The sequence below is a fragment of the Monocercomonoides exilis genome (assembly GCF_001643675.1).
Source record: "Monocercomonoides exilis strain PA203 chromosome Unknown scaffold18-1597598, whole genome shotgun sequence".
NCBI lineage: Eukaryota > Preaxostyla > Oxymonadida > Polymastigidae > Monocercomonoides > Monocercomonoides exilis.
Window position 1 is genome coordinate 1,425,049 of NW_027150563.1, and position 15,149 is coordinate 1,440,197.

The 15,149-nt window shown below is 37.5% G+C and overlaps 8 protein-coding genes across 8 annotated transcripts; 5 read left to right on the forward strand and 3 right to left on the reverse strand.

Annotated features, from left to right (window-relative positions):
- Positions 1-24: 24 nt before the first annotated feature.
- MONOS_1495 (uncharacterized protein) lies at positions 25-492 on the forward strand (the record flags this gene model as incomplete). The annotated part of the gene is made up of 1 exon (XM_067867793.1): positions 25-492. One exon carries the CDS (start codon positions 25-27, stop codon positions 490-492), a length of 468 nt encoding a protein of 155 aa, XP_067728985.1.
- Positions 493-3,258: 2,766 nt separating this feature from the next.
- Positions 3,259-3,591, forward strand: MONOS_1494 (uncharacterized protein; the record flags this gene model as incomplete). Its single annotated transcript, XM_067867782.1, has 1 exon — positions 3,259-3,591. One exon carries the CDS (start codon positions 3,259-3,261, stop codon positions 3,589-3,591), a length of 333 nt encoding a protein of 110 aa, XP_067728986.1.
- A 515-nt stretch (positions 3,592-4,106) lies between these two features.
- On the forward strand, positions 4,107-6,614 carry MONOS_1493 (uncharacterized protein). Its single transcript, XM_067867771.1, has 3 exons — positions 4,107-4,204; positions 4,270-4,833; positions 4,901-6,614. Exons 1-3 carry the CDS (start codon positions 4,174-4,176, stop codon positions 5,950-5,952), a joined length of 1,647 nt encoding a protein of 548 aa, XP_067728987.1. The 5' UTR covers positions 4,107-4,173; the 3' UTR covers positions 5,953-6,614.
- Positions 6,615-8,937: 2,323 nt separating this feature from the next.
- On the forward strand, positions 8,938-9,514 carry MONOS_1492 (uncharacterized protein; the record flags this gene model as incomplete). Its single annotated transcript, XM_067867759.1, has 2 exons — positions 8,938-9,006; positions 9,047-9,514. The coding sequence occupies 2 exons, from the start codon at positions 8,938-8,940 to the stop codon at positions 9,512-9,514; spliced, it is 537 nt and encodes a 178-aa protein (XP_067728988.1).
- A 45-nt stretch (positions 9,515-9,559) lies between these two features.
- MONOS_1491 (uncharacterized protein) lies at positions 9,560-10,425 on the forward strand (the record flags this gene model as incomplete). The annotated part of the gene is made up of 2 exons (XM_067867749.1): positions 9,560-9,748; positions 10,174-10,425. The coding sequence occupies 2 exons, from the start codon at positions 9,560-9,562 to the stop codon at positions 10,423-10,425; spliced, it is 441 nt and encodes a 146-aa protein (XP_067728989.1).
- A 690-nt stretch (positions 10,426-11,115) lies between these two features.
- Positions 11,116-11,373, reverse strand: MONOS_1490 (uncharacterized protein; the record flags this gene model as incomplete). The annotated part of the gene is made up of 1 exon (XM_067867739.1): positions 11,116-11,373. The coding sequence occupies one exon, from the start codon at positions 11,371-11,373 to the stop codon at positions 11,116-11,118; it is 258 nt and encodes an 85-aa protein (XP_067728990.1).
- Positions 11,374-11,620: 247 nt separating this feature from the next.
- MONOS_1489 (uncharacterized protein) lies at positions 11,621-12,334 on the reverse strand. The gene has a single exon (XM_067867730.1). The coding sequence runs from the start codon at positions 12,255-12,257 to the stop codon at positions 11,694-11,696; it is 564 nt and encodes a 187-aa protein (XP_067728991.1). The 5' UTR covers positions 12,258-12,334; the 3' UTR covers positions 11,621-11,693.
- Positions 12,335-12,906: 572 nt separating this feature from the next.
- MONOS_1488c1 (uncharacterized protein) lies at positions 12,907-13,647 on the reverse strand (the record flags this gene model as incomplete). The annotated part of the gene is made up of 1 exon (XM_067867728.1): positions 12,907-13,647. The coding sequence occupies one exon, from the start codon at positions 13,645-13,647 to the stop codon at positions 12,907-12,909; it is 741 nt and encodes a 246-aa protein (XP_067728992.1).
- Positions 13,648-15,149: the final 1,502 nt, after the last annotated feature.

Here is a 15,149-nt window from a genome sequence, read left to right on the forward strand (position 1 = left end):
AGTTCTCCAGAACTTTGATTACACATGCAGATTGCTCCTCCACTCGAAATTCCATCAGAGATGGAATCGCTTTCTCCAGTTGTGCTCGATCCGTTCCACTCGCACCAAGTGAATGTGTTTGCTTCATTGCCTGTTATGTTCTGTCTCCCTGGCTTAAATGGAACCTCTGCAGTTCCATTAATATTAACATTTCTTGTCCTTCTATACTCAATAAATGAGGTGTTTGACGCAGTCAAAGATGCAAAGGGGTTATTGATTGAAGGAACAATTCCCCCATCATATACATCACAGACTGATGAAAATGAGCAGTCATTGATCAAAGTGTTTGATCCACATCGCAAAGAAGAAAAAACAAATCTGTGTGTTGGAGCTGTTGAAATATTGGAGAAAAACAAATTAGTGAGTGAAACACTCTCAACATTTGAAGAAGACAGAAATGGAGGTGAAGAAGTCTGGAATGAAGAAAATCCAGATGAGAAAATTGAGACATAACTGGAAGACTGGATTTCTGCTGCACTCAATTTTGTGGAGAAAAGAGGATGCATTTGAGTTTGTTGTGAATTCCAAAATCGAAGTGTCAGGTTTGCCAACAATAATCGACTTCCACACAAATCAAATGGGCTTATTCCATTTCTGACTTCAAAACAGCACCCGATGACCATTGCAACACTTTCAATGCCTAAGGTTATTGAATTTGTATTTCCATTTCCTATCAAATCCAGATTCGCACACGAAAGAGACGAGTTACTCACAATAACATGGCTCATCACTTTGCTTTCTTCAAGGCCCATCAAAACACTCTTTCCATTGCGGTCATAAACATTTTGTGCACCTCCTTCAATTGAGATAATATTACTGTTTGTGTTTGTGTTTGGAGATTCAATTCTGTTGTTTTGATTCTTTCTCCATTTACCTTTCCATTCCACAGGCTCATCGTATTCAGAATTATTCTCGTTGCATTGAACTTGAATATGAGTTTTCTTTGCATTGGAACTATTTTCAGTTTCCATTGAAGTCATCTGGGCATCTGCAGGAATTATTTGCAAAAAATTCGAATCAGAAATTATTCCAATTTTGTCTTTTGTGGCATCTTCGTGAAAGCAATGTTCGCAAATGACATTCCCCAAAATAGCTGCGATAGCAATCAATAAATTCATTTTGCTGTGCAAAATGGACTTTCTTTTTTCTTTTTTTGATCGATTATTATAATGGGTCATATTGATCATTATAAATATAATCAGATTTTCAACTGAAAATTGATTTATATTTCATTTCATTCCTTTCGCAATAAAAATGAAGAAAATAAATAGTGCATGTTGATGTTTGTTCTGATTACTTCATTGTTTCAGAAATCTTCTCAAAATACGTTCCTTTTCGAAGTATTTATTTCAGAATAATGATGATATTTGAAAGACTTCGGAATATTGAATGAATTATTTCTTTTGTTTTTGTTTCCATTTCACAACAAAGAAATCCTTTGAAGCAACTCTCAAAGAAACTTATTTTTCATGAAATCCAATTCTCATTTTTCCATGTTTATTCTTCAACTTCTTTCTTTTTAATAATTCTCAACGATATGGTTGGTATCCTCTTTCCATTGAAAAAGTGTCTCTTCCTCAATAAGAGAGGAAATATTTTGCTGCATCTCACGAACAGTTGTTGATTTTCTAAAAGAACATAAAAATTGCTTCAGCAAAAAGAATAAGCAAAAACTAAGGATTCATCAACCACGTCCCAAATGCTTCAAACATTTTGTGCTTCCTTTCTGAAAAGACGTGAAATCCGAATTCTCAGTCACCTGAACTTGAAATAACTGAATAACAGAAAGAGATGATTTTGATTGAAAAAAAGGCAAAAGAGAAATAATTCATAGAAATCCAATGCGCAAAAGAAGATGCGATAGAAAAAATATTTGTTTGAGTTTTTCACTCATGAAAACACAATGTGACGGTTATTGATGTGTTTTTTCGTTCTTCTATGAATACATGACCAAAAGAAACGGATTGTGAAAATTGGTTTGCCTTTTCATATTTCTTTATAATATTAATACTGAATATTGTAATGTTTGAATGCTTTGAAGAGATTTATATGGAAAGCACAAAACAAAAAATCGATCAAATATTTCTGCCCATATCAAAATTTTATTATTTTTGATTGAAAAAAGATTCTTTTTTCGAAGGGCAACAACGTGTATATTTTCATGACTTTTTCTTTTTATTGAAAATTTCATTTGGAACCTTTTTTGCTCTCAAACTTACAAAAATCTGGTGCGCAACTGCCATTGTGTTTGTTTCTTTTTCGAAAGCCACCTTACGAGCCTTCACCCACTCAACAAACACACGTGATACTCTTTCCGATGGGAACAAGGAAGTTGATGAAACTTTGAATGAAATGTCCAAAACCTTTGATGAAATGAATTTGAAAGATAAATTGCTTCGTGGTGTATTTTCATGTGGTTTTGACACACCATCTCTTGTTCAGCAGATAGTCATAAAGCCAATAATTTGAGGGCATGATGCTTTCATACAGACTCAGTCAGGACAGGGAAAACATTTTGCTTAATTGATTGCTTGTTTGCAGATTGTGGATCCTTCTCTGCACTTCATCCAAGCAGTGATTATTTCTCCAAGTCGCAAATGTGCATCGGGTGAGTTTTGAGTGTGTGCACTTTTATGTTGTTATACACAATAATTTCGCTTATTTCTTTTTTTTCAGGCAATGAAGGGACTTGCAAAATACATTGGGGGAATCCACATTTATTGCATTTTCGATGAGGACCATGTTCACGAAGCTACACGAAAAGTTCCTGAGACGCCTTAGCACATAATTATTGGAAGGCCCGAGATTGAAGCGAAGATAATATATTCTGAGGTTATTGATGTTTGGCATCTGCGAATCTGTGTGCTTGATGGAGCATATACATATCTTTCAAAAGGGTTTAATGTTATGAAAAAGACATTTTCTCATCTTTCCCTGAGAAAACACGATCGTTTGTGATCGTCAACTGGATATCAGTTGAAGTCATTGAAATAGCTGGCTATATTTTTGCGTTATTTGATTCGAATTATGATTTCTTATGAAGAACTTTCACCTGATAGAATTCGACAATTCTGTGTGGATGTTGTGAAAGAAGAATACAAGAAGGGAGTGCCATTCGGTCTTTTTGAGACAATTCCCATTGCTGGATGTGTCATCTTCTGCAATCACCAAGAGAAAGTGGATTATATCACAGAAGCGCTTTGAAGTTGAAAGTTTTCAATGAGTTCGATTCATGGTGGAATCGGAAAAGAAGGCAAAGATCGCATTGTGAAAGATTTCAGAGAAGGAAAAATCAAAGTGCTTGTGGCAACCGATTTATTGTCGTGTAGCATTGATGTGCAGCATGCTTCGTTTGTTGTGAATAATGACTTTGTGAATGAATGGTTCCACATTAATTGGCGAGTTGAAATATTAGGCTGTTATGAAGGGAAAAGTTATGTAATTAACATGGTTACTGAAGCAGATGAGAAAATGATGAAGGAGACACAGGAATACGATGAAACAAAAATTGAAGTGCTTCATGCATATATCGGAGAATTGCTTTTGAAATAGCAACAGAGGAATGGACATGATAAAGAAATTATGAATTATTTGAAGAAGGGGAGAACAAGCATTTGATAAGAGAAAGAGGTTTTGAAGGATGTGTTGGAAATGAAGAAGAAATGAAATGCAAATAATCATTGTTTGGAAAAGGAGAAATTATTGAAATTATCAAATAATTCGATATGCTGCAAAGAATAAGGATTGAAAGTGAAGATATTTTGTTATTTAAAGGCAACTTCATAAAATGTTCAGCGGTGTAAAAGTTATAAATAATTCTTTTTTGCTGATCTTTTGACGTTTTGAGTTTATTTTCTTTTATTTTGGCTGTGATATTTCCTTTCATGTTTTGTCTATGAGTTTGATGTTTGAGTTATTTTTTCTTTTCCTTTTCAATGAGCTTTTTTGTTGACTTTTGCTTATATATTTTATTCGTGCGATACTCAGTACCTTTGAAGAATTACAGTTTCTCAGAAATGAAATGTTGATTCTGCCCACTTTTTTTTTAAAATGCCGTATAATAAAGTTTTTATCAAAAATAAAAGTTTCTCTGTCTTGCTTAGGACGGAAACATAAACGTGGAAATTTTGTTGCATGCTTGAATGGAATAAAGCTTTTAGAGCAGGTTTGGAGCAAAGAGGAATTTCCGGTAAAATTTGTTTTTTTTCAATTTATAATTTTGTTTTGCAGAAGTTGGGCAATTTTTGGATGATGCACAATGCTTTTATGCGTGTACTCAAAAAGCTTTGTCAGTGAAGCTGATTGACCAATTGTCAAGTTTTCTCTCTTCCCAGTCTCCAAATTGTGAGGAATATCCGTTTGAACAGCTGCGATGTGCAATCATGGAATGTCGCAATGAGCCAAAGGAGCTTCAATTGCTTCTAAATGGACTGGTATGCATATTGAAGCATTGCTACTGTTTGAATAATTCCAGTCGTGATGATCCTGCATTCGGAATGCTTTTGAGCCATTACTATCCTAAGTTGGTTGAAGATATGACAACATTTTTTTTCAGCGTGCCACGGCGTTCGTTTAACGAAGTGGTTCCTATTGTTGAGCTGCTGTTTCGTGTTGTTTCATATGGAAGGATTTTCAGTGAAATGAGTAAAGGAGCTCAATCACAGATTGTTTTCTATTATTTGGACAGCGCATTTCTGGAAATGCAGAGCAACGAAAAGCCGATATTGTCAGAAGGATGGTTGTTCTCTTTATTTGTCATAATTTCGGAAAAGAGCATTAATCGAACAAATATTAGTTTGTTCAATGATTACAGATTGTTTTTGGTAATTTATATTTTATCGCTGTTTATGTGTTTGTTCAGGTGGAGTTTTGCTGAGCAACAAAAAATTTGTGAAAAAGCGAATATTTCACATTCTTAAGCAGCATAGCAAATGCGAAAGCGAAAGACTGAGCTTGTCGGGGTTTGCAAAAGGGATGCTATTGAGGTTGGTGTGGCACTTGGACAATGCGATTCGGGCAAAAGACAAGGAAGAACGGATCGAGCAAGGATTTGAAGAATACAAGCGAATACTTAAAGAGGAATATGATGAAAAGAAAAGCATGAGTTACCTTGACGGGCTGTATTTCTCGCGCTCGCCATATGTTGAGGATGAAGAAGCATTCGGGGATGTTGTGTTTGACACAGCCTGTGACACGCTTTGCTGTTTGCGCGGGTGCATCTATGGTGATGGAAAAGAATGCACTTGTTTCAGCAATGATGAAGTGAGAAAGGGAGTGGGTAGGAAATGGGGAAAGGTGTGGTGCGCCGTTCATAGAATGATGAATGAAACTGCGATGAGGATGCTTGAGGTGTGCTGCTTTGGGAAGAAATATCTCGGAGAGAGAAGAGACATTACTGATGATGCGGGCAAACTGATGGGCTTGAAAAGGAAGAGACGATCGAGACTATTAACGCTTTTTAACGATGATGAGGTGGTTCGCAGCATAATGTCCGCGGTGCACTCAAGTCAAAGACGAAGCGTGGATAAGCTGGCATTGAAACTGCTGACATCCATAATTCGTGCCGGAAGAAATGAAGGAAGAAGCAGAGCAAGAGCGATGCTTTCTGGAGTTTTGTCGACCATTTGTGAACTGCTGATGAGAGGAAAAGACGGTAGAGAATACAAATATCGAATATGGCTGCATTTTGTGGGGGACATGATTCAAACAACAATCACACGGCCTTGGGCAAAACTGAAGACACTAAATGGGTATTTTGGAAAGGTAAGCCCTGTTTTCTTTTATGCAGACATTTTGGCGCTTCGGGAGATGTTGGAAGAGGAAGGGTTTGGAGATCTGCTGGTGGCTGTTACTATTGCAATGTGTGAATCATATGAGTGGCTTTCAGAGGTCATGTTTTGTGGTATGAGCTAATTTGCAGCTTTGTGACGCTGAGCTGTGGAAAGACTTACGAATTGTTCAACCACAACATTTTGAGTATAGCGGGTACTAATGGAGATTTCAATGGAAAATTAGTTTGGTTGTATTTCTATCGTGGAAGAGCGACGTATCACAAGTGGACTTTTGATGTTTCAACACTCAGCGATTCATCGTCATTCTCCGAGTTGGAAGGCGGAAATGTTGAGAGCGATACCTCCACTGATCCTTATTGGTATGAGCATTTCACAACCTCTGATTCATCAGAGGCAGGCAACGAGAGCGAGGAGATCAGATGGGTGCAGACTCCGCATGGATTGTGGAAAATGAAAAAAGATGAAGTGGTGCCATTGTTTGAATTCAATTACACGAGCAGATTTTTCGGTCGCAAACGAAAATATCAGTCGAAGCACAAGTGGAGGAGGGTGCAGACGAACAGAAGGAGAAAGCGGAACAAAGGAAAGGTGCTGATGCTGCTGAAGAAGGAGGAAGGATTTCGAGAAAGAAGGAGAAAAGGAAAGCAGAGAAGGGACGATGCGAAGTTTGAGCTGAGAACGGAAATGTGGGAACGTGCACTTCATGAGCTATCTGAAGACGAATACCTGGATGAAGAATGGGAGTGTTCTGAAAAGAATGAAGAAGATGAAAAGGAGGAAGAGAACGAAAACAAAGAGAACAGTTATCGAATTTAAAAAAAAAAGAAGTATATTTGCCGAAAAGAGTACATGAATTCATACAAAAGAAATAAACTCTTCTGCTTTGATGGGTCTTTTTTATGCAAACAATCGAAACAGAAGCAATTTAAGCAGAAATGATTGTTATTGCTTTGCATTTTTAAAGATTCAAGATTCGAAAATTGCGTTATTTATAGATTTTGTTTGTGAGTTGTTGCTGTTTTTTTGAGTGATTTTTTGAAAGTGTTTTCTTGCATTTTTTTTTTTATTTTCTCTCTTTATTTCAAAATAAACTTATTTTTGAATCGAGTTCTGAATTGAATGATGAAGTGACTGTGTGCTTTGGTGGCTGTAAATTGTATTTTGCTTCTCTTTATTTCTCTTTATTTTTTTGGATAATCTTTAGTCATTATATTTCCGTTGGTTTTTGTTAATTTGTCATTCAAATGTTTTGTTTCTTTTATTATTTTTGTAATTTTTGTAGCAATTATTTTATTATTATTTACAGATTTCTATTTTTGATTTTGAAGATTTATCTTGAAGTGTTCTGTTATTTACAATCGAAAAACAAATTACAATGCGTCTGATATGATTTTACAAAATTAAAAATATCAATAAAAAAGATTTATTAAGATTTTTCCATTTTCAAATAAGAGATGATATACTTTGAGTTTGTGTTTAAATCAGTCTCCGATAGAGCTCAGACATTCAAGACACAAAATCGGTAAATGAATCATTATATCAATTTCCGTTTCTCCTTTATTCAAAGTGAATCTGAAATCATTTCGAGAAAATGTGGATCTTTCTTCAAAGAAATAGAAAAATAGAAAGAAAAAGGTCAACTTCAGGAAAGTCGTTTGGAAGAATTGTGATTTGATAAAGTTGTTTTGCGAATGCAGTAAAAATATAATCAAAAGAGTTCTTCAATTATATATTCACAGATGTTTGTGTTTTGAAGAATTGAAAAGCTTTTTTGAGTAAAAACGTTCATGCTCATAAATCAGTTAAATGAACAAAATTTTATTTAATTTTCAATTTATATGATATTTTTCATTTTTTAATAAAAAAATGAGTGATTATTTTTGAAATCATATTTATTCCATCAAAATTTTCGGTTTAAGAATTCACTTCAAGTGCTGATAAATGAGCACAAAAAAGAAATAATTCCATACAAAAATAATTTTTTCATGAATATTATCTGAAGCATTGTCATTTTAAACAATTGCATTGCATTTAACTTTTTAATGAATAATTCCTCTCAAAAGAAATTAAACATTTGAAAAATCGACACTCCGAAAAAAGTTATGATTTCAAAAATAATCACCCAAATGGCAAAATTTTTTTGAAAAGTTCCTCGACTTTAATTTTGTCCCACAAAAGATCATAAATGATCAAAAAATGTTGATCATTCCGTTCCCATTATTGTTTTATTGATTTTATAAATTGTTATTTTCTGAGCTTATTACTGAAAAATATTACAAAAATCTGATGATAACATACAGAACGTTAATAATATAATACAATACGCTTTTGTTAGCAACTGCTATCGAGCTATTTGAATCAAATGAATTGCATGCTCTTATTTCTGCATTTTCATTTCATCTATTCGAATATTAATTATTAATATATGAATGTTATCCAAGTTTTTATTATTTTCTTTTGCTGAAAGATAAAAAAATTGATTTACTTGAATTCTTGAATTTTATTAATAAATTTTTTAAACAGGAAAGATTTATCAAAACAATACTCGTTGCGTTAGAATAATATTCAAAAAGGAGGTGACATAAAGCAATTATTAATATAATTTTGGAAAATTGGAATGATACATTTTTTTTTCTAAATAAATCTCCATTTGTAACAAACTCAAAAATGTTATCTCTTCAAATATTAATATTTAAACAGTTTGTATCAAACAAGTTTCTTTCATCTCAGAATGTGCCTTTTCCTTCTCCCTTTCAGTTTAAACAGATGCATTATAAAAAGATGTTTTGCCTTAATCTTTTCAAATTGTACGGAGTTAACAGGCTTTTTCGGCTGTTCGTCCATTTTGATACAAATGTGGATGCTGTTAGCTCTTCGGGTGGTACTTCTGGCTGACATGATGAGAAATATCTCATCAAACTTCTTGTTGCCTTGGCAGTGAAGCAGTCATCTCTTCGTTCAACAACATTGCCTTCTTCGTCTTCAACAGGAGCAGCACGCCGATCAACTTCGCCATTCTGGAGTCCGAGAAGAGAAGAGAAGAAGGAAATGGGGGAGTAGAAGCTATCTTCAGTATTTTCTTCAGCTCCTGAAATTTTCCCTTCGGATGCCTCGGCGGTGGCAGCGTCATACACATCGGCAGGAGCGATGGATGACATCGAGAGGCGGCTGGGGTGTATGAAAATCACAGATAGTCGTTACTGAGGGTGAAACAGACGCTGAGGGGATATGTTGTGGCTCGGCGGGCGGTGCTGTATAGGGGTGTTGCGTGTGCATACGATGTGGCGCTTTCAGCGATGCTTTTGGTTCCGCTGGTGGCGCAGCTTCCGTCGCTTGCAGCGTCTGTGGGCACGAAGTCGGGGAGCAAGCAGATCTTTGCGTTGGAGAATGTGAATGCGTTCCAGTCGATCTACGATCTGTTTTACCTGTCGCTGCAGATATGGAGATCACAACAGTCGAGGCGTGTGGAGGTGAAGCTGGACGAGGAAGTGATGGGGCGAGGGGTTGCTGTATGTGAAGTGGGGGAGATTGTGGAGAAGAGAATGGAGGCGGTTTGGTTGAGGATGGAGGATGTGGTTCTGTTGTCTGAGGAGATTGTGCTGGCGGTGCTGGAGGAGCGGGAAGAGGTAGAGGAAGGTGATGTGAATGAAGTGAAAGGTGGGTATCCGGCTGCGCACAGATAGTTTGTGGAGAGAATCAAAGAGAACCAGGGGAAGCTGGAAGAACCGATGGCGCAGATGGTTGTGGAGGCGCTTGGGATGAGTGGGCAGAAGTTAGTGAAGGCGAGGACAGAGACTGAGGCGAGCGCATGCAAAAAGTTTTCAGTGGAACCTGAAGTGCACAATTCTTCTCCATCTGATGGCATCCAACAGGAGATTTCAGAAGAGCAGAAGAGGGAGCAGCAGACGGGTCTTTGGGTATAGCTTCAGATGGAAGAGAAGGAAGTGTGAGGATAGATGGAAAACAGATGCAAATGAAGACGAATGGTTTGAAAATGAGTGAGGAAAAAGATAAACCCGATGAAGAAGTCTGGCGAAAAAAGTCGTTTGCTTTATGAGGAGTGATTAGAAGAAGAAGAGGAAGAGGAGGAAAATGGAGGAAAAATTGTGTGCAGATAGAAGAGCGGAGTTCCGTGGTTGTTCTATTTGGTTGAGGGATTACGAGAAGTGCCTTGAACTGAAAAGGCAATCAGTAAATGATGCGTGTGCGCATTGGATACGGGAAGACTTTGGATGCGCTGGGAGAGCTGAACATGCAGCTGCCTTGAAGCTGTGCAAAAATGCAGACGAAATGGTGGAGATCCTGTTGAGAAACAAAGTCGAAGAGGAATTAAACTTTATAGCCAGGTGAGATCCTCATGCAGCATGGGACTAAGAGAGAAGCAGGGATGAAGCAGGCGATTGTGGAAGATTTGGCGGTTATGTTTTTCGCACTTGTTGAATGGTGCGTGCACAAAGCAGAGGAGTTCGAGTTTGTGCGTGGTATCATTATCAGCCAGGATGAGCTGATCCACCTTGCGAATGAGCACATTGTAATGAAATCGCGGCTACTGCGCTGTGGAGTGACAGCGTCTGTTGTGATGGAGTACAGATGATTCGGTGAAGGTGAAATTCATATCGGAGAAAGGAATTGAGGCAACATGGCAGAGTAGAGAAGGAGCAGAAGCAGGTTATGTGAAGGAGATGCTGAGCAATTGTTCAGCGACACTGTCAGTGCGCGCGTTTGAGTGTGTGTTTGATGGGGCGTCTGATGCGGATAAACAGCTGATATGGCGAGGCAAGTGAATGGAGGCAGAGGTGCAGAAGGCGGGGAAGCGGGTTCATTCAACACATCCGACAAGAGGCTCGGTATCGAAGAGTTGTTTATTCAAAGAAGACAGTCGAATGTGTCCAAATGATAGTGGAATGCGGCTGAGATGCTTCGTTCACCATTTCTAACTGACGACGCTTTCTCAGTGGTTGTTACGATGGATGCTCCCATGGCATTGAAGATGGCAGCAGAGGATCTGCATTATAGTTTTGTTTCTTCTTCTTCTTTGTAGTCGTCTTCTTCTTCTTCTTCTTCCTCCTCTTCTTTTCCTTGCTGTTTAATTCCTTCAGACCATCGTCATCTTCGTCACAAATATCTCATCTGTCGCATTCCTCTTCTTCTTTCTCTTTATCAGCCTCAGCACATGCATCTCTGGAAGAACCTGCTTTGAACAGTATGTCAAATGCGTGTGTTCTGAAGAGTTGCTCATCGACGTACTTGTATTATTGGCTTTATGATGTTTGCGTAGCTCCATCTACAGCCTCATCTCCAGATGCGAAGAAGAAGAGCACTTGTGCGACGAATGGGACAAAGGCATCGGTGGTGGCACATCGTCAAGAGAAGTGGTGGATTTGAACAGACGAGGACACGAATGGAAGAAGCGCTTCTGCGACGAGGTCTGTGAAGATTGAGAGAATGTGCCCAGGAGAAGCGGTGGGGCATCAGCAGTGGAGAAGGAAAGAGGCGCAGACAGAGCTGATGAAAGAGAAGAGGATGAAGTTGTGGAGATCATAGCAGTCAAAGTCTCTGGAGCTAGCAAGTTTGATGAGGAAGTTGGGGATGCAACAGCACATGATTGTTGGAGGCTTCCTGGATGAGCCAAATGAGACGGATGCAAGGGAGAGCTTGCCTGCGTGCGTGACTTTTGCGATGTGGCTGAGAGAAGGAAAGAAGGGCAGAGAAAGAGGAGGAAGCGAGAGATGTTGGAGAAGTCAGAGAGGCCAAGGAAGAAGAAGCAGAGGAAGATAAAGGTGGAAGGGAAGAAGATGACGACGACGACGATGAAGATGATGATACAATGGATGCAGTTGAAGATACCCCAAGCACAATCGTCTAAGCCAACAGTGATGCAGAAACAGAAGACGATGTGCCATCAAAGAAAGAGCGAAGCGTGGCTAACTCAAAAGTGGTAGAAAATGGAGTGTTTGAGGTGCTTATCTCAGAGCAGTGAGCTGTTGATGAGTGTGTCCGTGCCATTGACGTGGTTGTTTGAGTGATGGCGGGTGCAGGGAAGATGAGGGCAGTGGCTGAGACAGAGGCAAAGGCGGATACTATTAATGAAGGAGAAGTAGATATAGAAGAAGAAGAAAATGAAGAAGAAGAAGAAGAAGAAGAAGAAGTTGATGACCGTGGTGGAGGCGATAAAGAAGAAAGCGAAATGCTATATTGGAATTCTTGAACTTGCAAGTTGGGCGAATGTTGAGGGAAAAAAGGAAAGATGGCTGCGATCCGCAGAGGAGATATCTCTTGATGAGATGAGTGTGTAGCAGGCGCTGATGGAACAGAGGGAAGTCGAACCGAAGAAGTGAAAGAAGAAGAAGAAGAAGAAGAAGAAGGAAAGAGAGGAAACAAGCGCTGGAGTTGAATGGCTTGGGGCAACGAGTGGAGATGAAGCATATGGATGAGAAGGAGTTTTTGAATGTTGTGAGCGAAGAGTGGGAGGTGAATGAGGAAGAATGGAAGGTGAGGAAGTTTGTGGAGTGGGAGAAGATGCATGCGGTGCTGATGAATGTGTGTGATGTGATGACGATGAACACGACATCTTCGTAGATGTCGACAGAGGTGCTGATGCAAGCGACAGGATCGATCGTGCTGCAAAGTGGTAGTGCGAAAAGAACATTAAGCATTGCACTGAAGAATGAAAGCACTCTTACGTAATTTTGTACGTTACGCTTCTTGCTGAGAAAAGTGTTTGTGCCATATCAAGTTCATTTGATGATAAGGTCGTCGAATGTGTGTTGCAGCAGAGAGTGAGGGCTCATGGTGGGGTGAAAGCAGAAGGGAGGGTGCTGGAGGCAGAGTGTGGAGACAGGAAGAATATGTCGCAGGATGCGGAGAAAAAAGTGCTTCTTGAGTTTCTGGAGAAGAAGAATCTGCAAAGAGTAGAAGTGGATTTGTTGATGATTATATGGTAGTTAAAGGAGAAAAGTGTATCTGAACTTGTGGTTTTGATACTGTAGGCTGTATGTGGGACCTTGCTGTGGTGCAAATGCATGAGATAACAATGGTGAAAGGGATGCAAGTGTATTGAAGTTTCGCTATCAGATCAATGTGCATACTTTTGTGTTTGGAATAGAAGAAGAAGAGTTGTAGGATGAGGAGGAAGAAGAGATGATGATGAAGAGACATTGAAAATGGAGTAAAGAGGAAGGGAAGATGAAAGAGTGAAGATAAGTTTTGATAATTCTGTTTCAGTTCCTGCTGTTATCATCGCTGAGTTTAGTGTTAAACTTGCATCGGAGGCTGTCAAACCACTTTGGTCATCATTTCCTCTGATTTCATGCTTTTGATCAGAGAAGGCCAATTCATCGCTCATTAAAATCATTCCATTCGCAACAACTTTCTTTGAACCTGATAGACGTTTTAGAGAATGCTTCAAAGTTAAACAAGGGAATTGGACAATTCCGCAATGAGAATGGTCAGATGCCTCGGTGTTGCTCACATGAATTTCTTCTGGAGTGGGGAGGAGATAGATGCACAGAGGAATGGCCACACTGTTGTTTCCATTGTCATATCCTCGAACCTTGTCAAAAGAATCCAAAGAGGCTGTCACACATGTGATTTTTTGTGACTTTGCAGTCACTTCAAGATTGGAAGAAATGACAAAGATGTCTCTTCCCCATCTGGCTGTGTTTGTTCCGAATGAAGAAGAAATCAGGAAATTGGGATTTTCATTCAGCAATCCAAGAAAGATTCCTCCCCCAAGACCATCGGATGCAGAACAAAAGCTCCCATCAAAAGATCCACCTTTCACTTTCACTTCATTTTCATTCCCAATACACAGCATCATTGAGCCTCCGTTGGCTGATTTTGTGCTTCCACATCCTGATATTGCTCTCGAATTCTGATCTTTATTTGTATTGTTATTGAAGAAACAATTGTTGGCTATCAACTGTTGACTATTCAATTCAAAAAACATGATTGAATAATAAATTAATAAAAAAATATATTTGTTAAAATAAAATGAAAACCACTAAATTTATCATAATTTCAGATGCATCGAATATGTGTGTTCAGTTTTTGCATTTATGTAGTTCATGTACACAATGTTAATGGACAATTCTATTCAAATGAAATATTGAATTAACATTGAAAATCCTGTTTGTCAGGATAAAGAATCGAAACGTATCTTGCACTTTTTATTAATAAACAACTGCAAAGTGGTTCAATCAAGCGATAATCTTTTTCATTGAAAAACTAATATAAAAATTTTGATCAATAAATATGATACATAATTTTTTTAAAAAAAGTATTTCTTCTCATAAAGAAGTTTGATATAAATAAACGAACATCACTTTGAAAGTTTAATATTTTCATTTGTATTATGGTAACGGAGTGTTTTTGAATTAACTTTCATGGGTCAGATTTTTGATCTGATGTCACTTTTCAAAAAAAATTACCCAAATAATAATTTGTTGTTGAAGTTCAGATAATCTAGTACTGATGTCTTTTTCTAAAAAATTTTTTTAATGTTTCTTTCTGAAAACTTAATCCTTTGCATCAAGAAAGACAGAATATGTTTCAAAATATAATCCATTTTTTTTTATTCGTCATTCAAAAAGATTGCTCTTTGAAAAATCGATTTTTTTATCAAAAATCTCTTTTCAAAGATTTATAGAAAATTCGTTCAAAAAAAGTCTAATGACATAACCAAACAACTTAAATTGTTTTGCAAGTGAATAAAGTATTTTTGAGAAAAATTTGAAAAAAAGAAAAAAATTACCAAAAATTATTTTGCTTTATTAATTAATTTCCATTTCTTTCATGTCATTTAAAGCAACATTGCTTATAATCACAATCGCATATGGTCACAAAAAGTTGTGCAAAAACCGATTGATTATATCCGATTAGGACTGTATTAAGGCTTGAAATATAACATGAAAGGATAGGTCCAGTTGTGCAATTTAAAAAAAAATGCACATCCAAGACTTTTTCGAAGTATTTTTTAACTGTGGACAAGATGAAAAATATCCACAAATCATAAACTTCTTTCAGTTTGTTATCTTTTCATTTTATATTCTTCTAAACAAATTTCATTTATCTTCGTTTGTTCACTGATAATTGCAAGAGACATGATCAACAATAAAAAAAATTTAAAAGAAGATCACAGTAATGGCAAATCTCATTTTAACGAATGCTGAGAAAAGAATCAAGCAGTATCCAGCTTTGCAATAAAAGTGTAACATGTCAACTTGTGAGCTGTGCTTCATTGTTTCCATTTCATTAGATAATCGAGCAAGACTGTTTCTCATTCAATAAACACCACCAGATCGTTGTTTGAATCAATAA